This window comes from Botryllus schlosseri, chromosome 8 (genome assembly GCF_051294905.1).
Source record: "Botryllus schlosseri isolate E-star chromosome 8, Bs_hap1, whole genome shotgun sequence".
Classification (NCBI taxonomy): Eukaryota; Metazoa; Chordata; class Ascidiacea; order Stolidobranchia; family Styelidae; genus Botryllus; species Botryllus schlosseri.
Window position 1 is genome coordinate 6,209,746 of NC_137243.1, and position 12,159 is coordinate 6,221,904.

A 12,159-nucleotide genomic window follows, 5' to 3' on the forward strand; every position below is an offset into this window, starting at 1 on the left:
TATATGTGCTGGTGTCTATGGTAGAGGTTTAGTAACATTTATGTGTGACAATTATGCATAAGCAACAAGCCTACTTGCTTCTATAATTGAAATGTTTGTTCTCTCTCTGTTACAGGTCAAAAACTTGATATCTGGTTTCTATAAATGTTTCAGATTAATATCTCATTTATATTAGCATTTTATATAGTTCTCTTTGAAGTTATCTCTACTACTCATGATTGGTCCTTAAAACTTGCAGATATTCTGCTTGATTGTTTACTACTTTGGTTCTATGCTGTAGTGCTCACCGGCATTACAATGTTCATTTTTAGTAGCTCAATTTATTTATTTATGTATCTATATATTCAGAGATATTTTTACGTTATTTTGGGTATCGCAGTTTTACTGAAGTTATCTTAAGTTTTGACATTTAAATACATTCCGACTTGCTTAGAGCATGCAATGCCCTATGTTTGACTGATTCTTCAATAGGTAGGCAGGAAATAGGGTAATATGGACACGCAGATCATTTTCCTCTCATTGGGTGGGCTGATAGTTATGAAGGTCGTGCCAGTTGTCAAGTGTAAAGTATTCACAAGATAATTGCATATTGTACTTTTTATGGGGTGTCCGTTTCACCCCACCTATAGTGTCCGATTTACCCCATTTTGGAACATATGTCAAAATAATAAAATAATAACAAATACTTCGATAGAGCGGCGCTACGGGCTATAGACACTTGCAGCAATCATGAACATCGCGTGTCACAAGATAAATCCACTTAACTCGAACAAAACAACAACAAAAAGCACAACCTTGTTCAAAGGTGTCCGTATTCGACCACGCTACTATACTTCTTAGATTATCATCCTTGATTGGTGGATAATTTTACGACAGCTCAACAATTCCATGGGATTGACAGAAAAATTTGATTTTTTCTTAATTTTCTCTAATAAAATAATTTTTTTAATTTGATCTGCGGCGTCTTATACTCCTTAAAATTGAACCGAATTTGGTGTGCAGCGTTTTTAGGGTGAACTGAAAATTTAAGAACTGAATGGCTGGATTCCAGAAAAAAAGTTATTTTTGGACAGTACTACTGCACACTGCACAGTGCGTAGCGCGCACTGCACGTACATATGGCATATGGGTATAATCACGAGCTAATTTCTTACGAATCGGTGGATGTTTTCGACAATATGTTGCATGTGACAGAAGGATGGTCACATTTAACAGGCTAGTTGTGAATGCGAAGCAGTAAAACCACGTTTGATCGTAATGTAACAGCGTATGATGTTTTACATTGGTTAGCTAAATTACACCTAGACCAGGGGTCGCCAACTCAAAACGGGTCGCGGGCCACTTTTCAAATTTCGTGGGGGCCGCGGGCCACATGAAGTCAATATCGGTATAAAGTAGGCAACCACGGTTTAAAACTGTACTCGCTGTGCTACCTAACGGAGAGGCGATGGCGATAGTGACCACAAAAGAAGTAGTATTTTATTAAAGAAATGAAAATACAACAAAAGATCACTGTCACCAATTCCATTTTATTTTGTACCTGGAAACACTTTTGGGGGCTAGCGAGATACGTTACTAGCTGAAACACCATCTCCACGTAAAGCTTGATCTTGTGGGGAAGCCCTAAGCCAGTGCTTCTCATACCTTTTTAGACATGCTCCCTTTATGATACTGAAAATTTTGTCCCCTCCCCCTTATCGTTATATCACAAAATGCATCCATAATGCTAGAAAACGGATAGTTCGAGAGAATGTTGATAAGAGAACTCTATAATATGAATTCCGGGACTATACACAGAGCAATAACTATAACCATGAATTCGAGATAAATCGCGCCCAGCGCGGAAAATTTTCAGTTGACCACTGCTCCGCGACCCCTTCAGATGCTTTCACGCCCCCAGAAGGGGACGCGCCCCAGTTTCAGAACCACTGCCCTAAGCCGTTTTATAATCGTCTCGGTCTTGGCAGTGTTTCGGCCATTGCACGTCAATTTTAGCATTTCAAAATGTTTTCTTAGCTTTCTTCTGAAATCTCAAATCAAGTCGCAGGCCGCAAAATATGACCTCGCGGGCCGCGTGTTGGTGACCCCTGACCTAGACCTCTTGATTCGACATCATATTTATGCCTGTATCTGAAACTTTATCTTACCATTGGTTTTTCAATTGCGAGGCGTCAGAGGAGTTGCTCAAAGCTCAAAATGATAAAGTCATATTTAGTAGGGATGGTGCGAGCCCCTGAAAGGTTCAGGTTCGTGTGAACGCGAACCTTATTGAAAGACTCTGAGTGAACGCGAACATGACCCTATGGCGTCACGTGAAGTCATATTGCTAATTCCGCCCAACATTTCAGCGAAGAGGTACACTAATGTACAGCAGTACACGATACCTAGATATGATTCAGACCACATTAAGCCCAGGCCCGAAACAGCAGTCAGTCAGTCCCCCCTCCCCCCTCCAAAAAAGGTCAAGGTTTTCCCGCTACCAATCGTTCTGGCACTCATCTCATAGTCGCATGTTATATGGCCTAAAACTTCATATGTCTTGGTGCGTCGTGACACGTTAATGACCGACGACGAAATGCTCATTTCTATAAATCATGTGTATTATTCATTGGGGGAAGGGTACCGGAAAATCATGATATTAGGCAGAAATAAATCGCGTCTAGCGCGGAAAAATTGAAAAAAATTGAAATAATTTTGAGTCCTTTTGAGGGGTTTAGGGTGCTGCAGTTACGGTCCTGATCTGTGCTATATGATATTTATGATATAAGACCAGTTTGATGTGCTCTAGGGATGGTGTGAACCTCTGAAAGGTTCAGGTTCGTGTGAACGCGAACCTTTTTGAAAGGTTCTGTTTGAACGCGAACGTGAACCTCATGACGTCACGTGACGTCATATTGCTAATTCCAATCCTATCTTTCAATGAAGTGATAGCCTATAATAATGTACGCGATACCTAATGACGACTCGGACCACATAATGCCACAATGCTGAAATACATATTGGCGTTTTAAACGTCGTCAACTGTATCAACTGACTACTGAGTCATTGAAATGATATAATAAACCCATAAAATCTATATTTTCCGACGCTTTGCCAACAATTTCGACGAGGACTTGCCATGAAATATAAGCTTACTCCTTAACGGTCTAGGCCAGACCGGACAATGCATTCGGCATCTGAGTATTGCTGCATTGATATTGATCAGAGTGTAAAACGGGTTTTTGTACCTCCTACCGATATTACGCACAAGTTATACAGCAGTAGCCAAAACCTCAATCGCACGGATTTGGTCTTGATGATGAAGTAAACATATGAGGTCAAAAATGACCCCGTACACCTGCAAGATATTTTACATCAGAAAATGATATCAATCTCATTGATTGGTTGAATAAGCATCATTCGCTGACTACATGTAGTGTATTAAGCTCGTGATGTTGTGTGATTGCAGGTCAAGCTCACAGCAGGGTGTCACTAAATATTCACAAACCGAAAGCTGGATATTTCGAGAAAACTTTTGTAGCAAAGCAAGTAAAATGTTTGAAATTGTTAAGGTGCATGCTTGTTTAGTGATTATTTTTCATGCTGCCAGCGCCATGCATAGGGTGGCTCGTAGTTGAAATGCAATAAATATGAACCAAAGATGTTTTAATGAAGTGAAAATTGTAACATATGAAAAAGGTTCACAGTGCAGAACCTACCAAGGTTCTGTTGTGAACGCGAACTTCTAAATTTCCGAGGTTCACACACAGAACGCGAACGTGAACCTGACGTTCACACCATCCCTAATGTGCTCTATCTAATACGCAGGGCCGTAACAGCACTTCGTCAGCCCCCCCCAAAAACTTTGGTTTTGGGCCCCCCATAGGGTTGTAGACCTAACTTCTGGGGGGCTTCGCCCCCCAGACCCCCCCTCCGGCGATACACTCTTGACCGTGATTTATCTTGTTCGTTCGGACTTTGTTTAGTGGATCAGCTTTTGTCGCCTAAGCGCGCGAAGCGTGCTAATATTTCTAGAATTCATGATTGAATCGGTCAGTATGATCGGGAAATGCCTATATTGTTATCATTTTTTATCTTTCTCTGCTCACGTAATCAGATTTGCCGGTAGAGCTGAGTGAGGTGTGTTTGAAAAGGTAGGACCACTCCATAATAATTAAACATCTTCGGGCGTATACCCGTTGGCAGGAACGAAACAGCACCTCGTCAGGCCCCCAAAAACGTGGGTCTTGGACTCCCATAGGGTGATAAAACGACCCCCCATCACGTTGTTCGCGTTTGTCACGAAATCATCTGTACTGTATTATGAGCCAGCACGAGGCGCGAAAATTTTCGATAATTTATGATAAAATCGGTCAATCAGATCGGCGATTGCATATATATTATACTACCAATTTATTTTCCTCTCTACTCACGTAATTAGATTTACCGGTAGAGCTGAGTGAAGTGTCTTGAAAACGGGAAGGCCCGTGAATAATAATTAAACATCTTCTGGCGGGCGGACCCGTTGATATGACTTCGCTTCATGATGTTATTTCGTGACTTCCAGTCTGCTATATCAAAACATATAGAATCGCCCAAACGTAGGCTTCTAAACTAAGAGACGCACACGACTTCAAATTGGTATTTCTTCACTGGCATAAATTTTTCCCAGCGGGATGGTATCTGTCTTGTGAGGTTCAAATTGCAAAGACAGGAACATTCGGCGTCAGTCATTTAGGCGCCTATGGACAATTAAACCTATTTGTATTTTATATGTAGAACGCAGTCTTCGGTCAGCATAAGGGCATAGACCTTTTCGGCCAAGGTTTTCTCGCTGCCGATCGTTCTGGCACACTTCTTGGAGTCGCATGTTATATGGCCAAAACTTGATCGTATGTCTTGGTCTTGGCGCGGTAATGGCCCAATACCCAATAATAAAGATAAATGGCTAATTGAATTCACGGCCAGCGCGAAAATTTTTTGAAAAATTGGCGTAAATTTTCAAAAAATACTCTATGATTTATGCTAATTCACGAAATAATTTTGGGCCCCCTTCGAGCTCGCCCCCCCCCCAATTGGGGGGTTTGGGGTGCGGCAGTTACGGTGCTGCTAATACGGTGTGGGTTTCCGCTGTAACCATAACACCTTAATGTTGCGATTTTCAGTGTGCCAATCAATCAATAATGATCAGTGTATATTTCATCCTATCAAGGAAGATACAATGCAGAATGTGATACACAAGACGCGATGCTACGTAAATGTTTGCCCTCTCTGCAAACCGCGGCGGAATAACGATTAAAGTCATATCAATTAAAGTTATCCGTTGTCCATTCCGCAAACATGTCCTTGTCCAAAGTCCATACACGCCTAACCGTCAGCAATGAAACTTATCGATCGTTCGACGTAGGCGTTGACCGCATGTTTAATATAGTCGCATCAACATTTTCAAGTACGTACGAGATACCGAAATTGCAATTCGGGGCTATCGAGAGTCTCCTAGGGTTACCATTATATGTCCTACTTTCGGCGGATTTGTCCCCCTTTTCCAAGAAATGTAAAATGTTCCTGTGCGACAGTCAAATATCATCCTGAACAGCTTTGAGAGTCAGGCGATCGGACAGAGAAAAGTAAAAAATGCCATAAAAGACGTGAAATCTGGATTTCCACGGCAAGGTTGACTAAAAAAGTTCAACTCTTAACCGGTCATGCGTGGGGGCGGGTTTTTCGGTAGCCGAGTCGCAAAAATTACCTTTCTTAGTCAACCCATCAATATTAGAAGTAAAATTTCTAAATTTCTCGTAATAATGAATGATACTTCATCTTTTGTGACTTGTGAAAAGTATACTCTTTTCGTATCTCAAAATATGGTAACCCTAGCCGAGACGCAATAACGTTTTACGCTAAATATTTTGAAAAGGACATTTTATGATAGGCCTACACATCATTTTTCAGTTCTGGTTCCCGTAATACATAAATACTGGTCCCTTAAGTTATTCCAATAACTTCAATATAGCCACGAACGTATTGGCGGAATTTTTAACTACTTGTCTGTTGCCTATTGCATTGCATGACTTTGGTTCTACTATTGATTAATTATGTCGCTGTCGCGAGTACAGAGGTGTAACCTAAGCATCGGTGGCAACCGATAATTACAATTTATTTTGACTGTCCTTATTTTAATGTTCTATTTAGGTCATGAATGCTATTACAAGATCAAGGTCTTGGTGGGATCGCTAATAGCCACCGATTGCATGCCTATGCTACTGCCGGAATTCCCCGAACTGTAGTTTCGAAGCCATAATCAGAAAACTTTATACATGAGCATCGCGCACCCTGTTACTTTAAATACCGAAACGCAGTTACTGCGTGGGTACAATGTGACTCAAATGTTCAAATTCACGAGTCTATCGTCACATGCATTACTTGCATTTACGACAGCTTAATGATGCATTTACTCTTCAACAGTTTAGCAAGGTATGGAGCAGAATCCAAAAGTATCGAAAGGTTCAGCAGCCAAACTACGAGTCCAAGTTATTTTCTAAATCTCGCATAGACGGCTTCGAATCTGTGTTTTCTTATTGCTGAGACGATGGTTGCGGCGGCGGAGACGGCGGTGGTGCCTCGTTCCTACCACCAACTTGACGAGTCCCAGGCAATGACGCTGGAGGCGACGGCCCACGCGCTGGAGGCGGCGGCCTACGAGTCCCAGGCAATGACGCTGGAGGCGGCGGCCCACGACTCCAACGCGATGATGGTGGAGGCGGCGGCCCACCATTCCTACGCGATGACGGTGGAGGCGGCGGCCCACCATTCCTACCCGATGGTGGTGGAGGCGGCGGCCCACCATTCCTACCCGATGGCGGTGGAGGCGGCGTCCCACCATTCCTACCCGATGGCGATGGAGGCGGCGGACAACCATTCCTACCCGATGGCGGTGGAGGCGGCGGCCCACCATACCTACCCGATGGCGGTGGAGGCGGCGGCCCACCATTCCAACGCATTGGCGTTGGAGGCAGCGTGTTTGATGACAATTGAAGCGGCGGGCACGATGACGGTGGAGGCGGCGGCCCACCATTCCCACGTGATGACGGTGGAGGCGGCGGCCCACCATTCCCACGTGATGACGGTGGAGGCGGCGGCCCACCATTCCAACGCATTGGCGGTGGAGGCAGCGTGTTCGATGACAATTGAAGCGGCGGGCACGATGACGGTGGAGGCGGCGGCCCACCATTCCCACGCGATGGCGGTGGAGGCGGCGGGTTCGATGACAATTGAAGCGGCGGACTTGATGACTGTGGAGGCGGCGGGCGGTTATTGACACCAACTAGGTGAGACCCAGTCGGTGGCTGAGGTATGCCGTTGCCACCACGTCGGCCATTTCGGACTTTTGCTACAAACGCATCCATCAATAGCGCCATGGATTCGCTAGATTTCCGAACAAGTATTTCATTACGTACATTGGCTTCTATAAAGTTTACAGGCATTGCATCGAAATTTAGAAGTCGAAATAGATCGGGGAAGCGACTTTTTCTTTGCTTCTCGGCCTTGGTCCATTTCAAAATAGCCTCCCATTTCACCTCCTCAGAACATTTATTTTTCTGGATACACGTTGCAACATCGCCATACAGCAACGATTTGAATTCGTTCTTCCGCGATATTTCTACGAAGTTGGATATCAGAATCTCATTTAGAGTGTCATTGATAGCAGCGACACCGTCAAGCTCGCAGTGTTGTAGAATTTCCTTTAACTGACAGCAGACTGTTTTGGTGATAAGCGCCAATTTATCAGGTGTCAATTTCACCAATCTTTCTTGTATTATCTCTCGACACTGTTTTGAATGTTTGACTTCGACTTCGGACCACGATGATAATATGAAACTTTCCAACTTAATGTTACTTTCTGAATATAGTGTCAACAACCGCGCTAAATGGTCGGTCCTTTCGATGGCATCATGACGGATCCAGTTAATCACCCCTAGCCACATTGTTTCCTTATCTGCATCAAGGATTTTGATGAGTTCAGCGACCTCATCTACAGATAAACTGAGAAACTGATCACTTGATGATATATCCTTGATATTGCCTTCAATGAATTTCGTTGACTCAAGTTCCACATTTTCGAAACCGTATGCGCATGCCATGCGTCTTGCATGGAGCGCGGTATTAATTCCTATGTTTTCTTCAAGATATTCGCGGCAGAATTCAAGGAATAGGTCTAGCTGCATGAAAGCAGCTGCATATAGAATATCACTAATTTCTGCTTGGCTTAAATCAACTTCTCCCGCGTACATGAATTCAATACACGCCTTTATCGCTCCTGGTGTAACTTCTTTCATAACGACTTCGCCGTCGATAGTCTCCTTCATATTGTGTGATAGCATTGCCTTAAAATAAGGCGAACTAGCAGCCAGAACAAGCCGATGAACTTTAAACGCAACTGAGCCGACCATAACCTTGAAATCGGTTATTTCTTCGCTATATCTCATTTCAAGGATTCCATCCCGTAATTTGACAGCTTGGGCTTCTTTGAAGCGTTGCCGATGCGCTGACGTATCTGACATGCTGTGCTCGCTACCTTATAACGAAAAATAAATGCTCGCAGAAGTCGACGGTGCTTCTGATTTCAGTAAACATTAGTTCCAGTGCCCACTAGAAAGCTCAACGAGAAACATTAATAGTAGGTAAATATTGGTACCATCATCACATTAATTTGTCGCCATAGTCAGTCGCCGAGTGCAAACTTGTATTTCTCGCTCTGCTAGCTGATTGCTTGTAATGATTACCTACAGCTCGGACTTGCTGCGTAGTATAGGCAGTATACAGGCAGACATGGGGTAATCGCGATTAGTAATCGTAATCGATTACGACGATTACAGCATTTTGAAGTAATCGTAATCGCAATCGATTACATTCATGAAGTAATCACCCCATGTCTGATACAGAGTAGACCAGGAGTCGGCAACCTTTCGTATGCAGCGTGCCAAATTGTCAAAGTAATACCACCAATTACGAATAATCCGAGACTTATCAACGAAAAAGAAAAATAACTCCGCTTCTACTAGTTGGAATTGAGTCAAATATGTTTTACATCGCCTTTGAAGAACAATTTCATGGGGTTGACAGAAAAATTTGATTTTGATTTTGATTTTCCCTAATGAATTAAAAATTTTATTTGGTTCTGCCGCTGCTCATACTCGTTAGAATTGAACCAAATTTGGTGTGCTGCGTTTTTAAGGGTAACCTTGTGGCGACAACATGCGGCACCACCACTGCGGTTATCGAAGCGTACAGTGCTTTCTCTTATTTTCATGTCTCTTTATATATAAAGCCATTGATTGTGCTTATGGGCAGTTCGCTCAAGTGCTGCTTACAATGAACTTGTTGCCCGCTTAACTGGTGACCCCGCGAGCCAGAGAATTCTGGATAGTTCATGCAGCTAGATGAATCTCGAGGACCAGGCAGGTTTAGATACACCAGCGGAGAACGCAGTGGCTATCAAACTTCCTTCCTTTTGGGTCGCTCAGCCGCGCACCTGGTTTTGCCAGGCCGAGGCCCAATTCCAGATTCGAGGAATCACAACAGACAGTACAGTTCTACTACGTGGTCTCCGCATTAGACCAGGAAACAGCAAGTCGACTCGTCGATATTTTAGAGCAGTGGTTCCCAACCTTTTTTGTTTCATCGCCCCCTTTTGAAGCTCCACACCAATCATCGCCCCCCAAATATTGGGAACCAAAAAATGGGCATACAATCTGGGATCACCGGCGAGTTGACTAATAAAAAAAGGTCAACTTTTCGACTCGACTTCGAAATTACACTTCATACAGCTAAATGTTCGTGAGTTGACTAAAAAAAAGGTCATTTCTCCGACTTGACTCCCATCAGGACCGTAACAGCACTTCGTCAGCTCCCCCCCCAAAAAAACCTTGGTCTTGGGTCCCGATAGGGTGATAAACCAAACCCCAGCCCCCCCCCCCCAACCAGTGGGCTTTTTGTCGTTACATATCAGATATACTCTACTTCATGTACTGTTTGGTGAGTCACCGTACTTCGCATAAACGCGCGAAACGCGACAGATTTATATAATTCATGCTTGAATCGGTCAATATGGTCGGGAATTGCATATATATTGCTATCAATTTTTTATCCTCTCTCTGCTCACGTAATCAGATTTATCGGTAGAGCTGAGTGTGGTGTGTTGAAAAAGGTAGGACCCCTAAATAATAATTAAACATCTTCGGGCGGACCCTTCGTTATTGACTTCGTTACATGATGCTATTTCATGACCTCCTATATCTGCTATGTCAAAAGATATGCATATCGCCATAACGTACCAAACTAAAAGAAGCATATTGTTTCGAATGGGTATTTCTTTAGTGGCATATAATTCTTCCCTGCGGGGTGGCATTTGTCTTGTCGGGTTCCGATCGCCAGGACAGGAACATTCGACGCCAGCCATTGAGGCGCCTAAGGACAATGTATATCGCAGTTTTCGGTCAGCACAAGGGCATTCCTTTTCGTCCAAGGTCTTCTCGCTGCTGATCGTTCTGGCACACTTCTTGGAGTTGCATGTTACATGGCCTATACATTCATATGTATTGGTGCGTCGTGGCGCAGTGATGGCCGACGCCTACTTCTCCATTTCCATAAATCATGCATATTTTTGTTTTGGGGAAGGGTTCCCAAAATGAAAATATATGACAATACTAAATCGCGCACAGCGCGAAAATTTTTAACAAAAGTTGCATGAATTTCTAAAAAAATACTCCATACTTTATGGTAATTCACGAAATAATTTTGGGCCCCCTTCGATTTCGGCCCCCCAATTGGGGGTTTGGGGTGCGGCAGTTACGGTCATGATTTCAATATAGCCGTTTGAACGTGCCAATGCCACCCTCGTTGTTTTCGCCCCCTATCGCCCCTTCGTCCGTTTTCGCCCCCCTATCGCCCCCTTCGTTATTTTCACCCCCTTAGACCGCCAAATCGCTCCCTGGAGGACGATATCGCCCACGTTGAGAACCACTGATCTATACTCATTAGCAACTTCAACAGCTCGAAAAAATAACATTAACCGCGAGGCAATTAGGAGAAAGTTTTGAACGCAAGTCTTCCAAGTTATAATAAATGTTTTCTTGCAATGGTGTCGCGATGAGAGTAAACGCAAATCGGAATCCAAGACATCGGATAAGGTACAGATATCAGATTTGCAACATGCGAAAAGTTATTCCAATGCTAGCTCCAAATGACAGAGGATACGATACTAAAGAGGGAGAGAGAGGGAGAGTCATCAATAATATAATAATATTTGCTTTAAAAGCACGTAATACGCAATAATATAATACTATTTGCTTAGCCAAAAGTAGTAGGTCTATACTAAAGATGTGCGTTACTTGATTGGCATGTTAATAAAATCTTTTTCTTATCTTGACTACCGGTCATATTATCGTCAAATCAGTGTTGTACAAAGTGTTATCCTGCGTAATTGAACCAATTTTGTTGTAGGCAGATAATAATCTGACGTATTTCCGATGTAATGCATTTTTGGACGATACCATTCGATCACTTATCAATAATAACACTGGTCAACACATATTTTTAGGCAGACAAAGTAAAAGTGGTTTTAGGGGTTCTGAAGGGCACTGATTCCGAATATGACCTTAGTTTTTTCAAATTGGCTCTATTTTTGGAGATAATCCATGGGGCTATTTTGACTAAAATCTCATATTTTCGCTGTATGGACTAAGATAACAAAATCGGCTCAGTCGTACTATAAAGTTCAGAAATAATTATTTTGACACGCTGAAGACTGTTTTAAATCAGATTACATCAACAGAGTTATCTTTCGGGGTATTAGATTTATCATAATTGGAGACTTTCACGGATATCATGTACACAAATAAACTTCAATCATGTTTGTATATAAGTATTTAACTAAATACAAACACTCAATTAACGTTGCAATATTTGAATCAGTTTTATGTCAACCAAATATTTTAAATTCAACATAATTAGTTGGAATATAATATTACCAACTTATCTTGAAGCAACATTGGTTCTTGTACTATTATCGGTTGAAAGCAATTTAGTGCAGTTTTTCGAAAGGTTCAGCAATAGTCTGCCGTAATATGTTCGTCGCATCTGCACTGATATCTTTCTTTTGTTGTTTTGGTGTATTGGTGG

General features: G+C 42.7%; 1 protein-coding gene across 1 annotated transcript; it reads right to left on the minus strand.

Annotated features, from left to right (window-relative positions):
* Positions 1 to 6,407: 6,407 nt before the first annotated feature.
* LOC145445000 (uncharacterized) lies at positions 6,408 to 8,602 on the minus strand. The gene has a single exon (XM_080323086.1). The coding sequence runs from the start codon at positions 8,538 to 8,540 to the stop codon at positions 6,555 to 6,557; it is 1,986 nt and encodes a 661-aa protein (XP_080179212.1). The 5' UTR covers positions 8,541 to 8,602; the 3' UTR covers positions 6,408 to 6,554.
* Positions 8,603 to 12,159: the final 3,557 nt, after the last annotated feature.

Bases quoted from the DNA above. Each gene is read 5' to 3' on its own strand.
- LOC145445000 (XM_080323086.1), bottom strand. From the start codon at position 8,540: ATGTCAGATACGTCAGCGCATCGGCAACGCTTCAAAGAAGCCCAAGCT.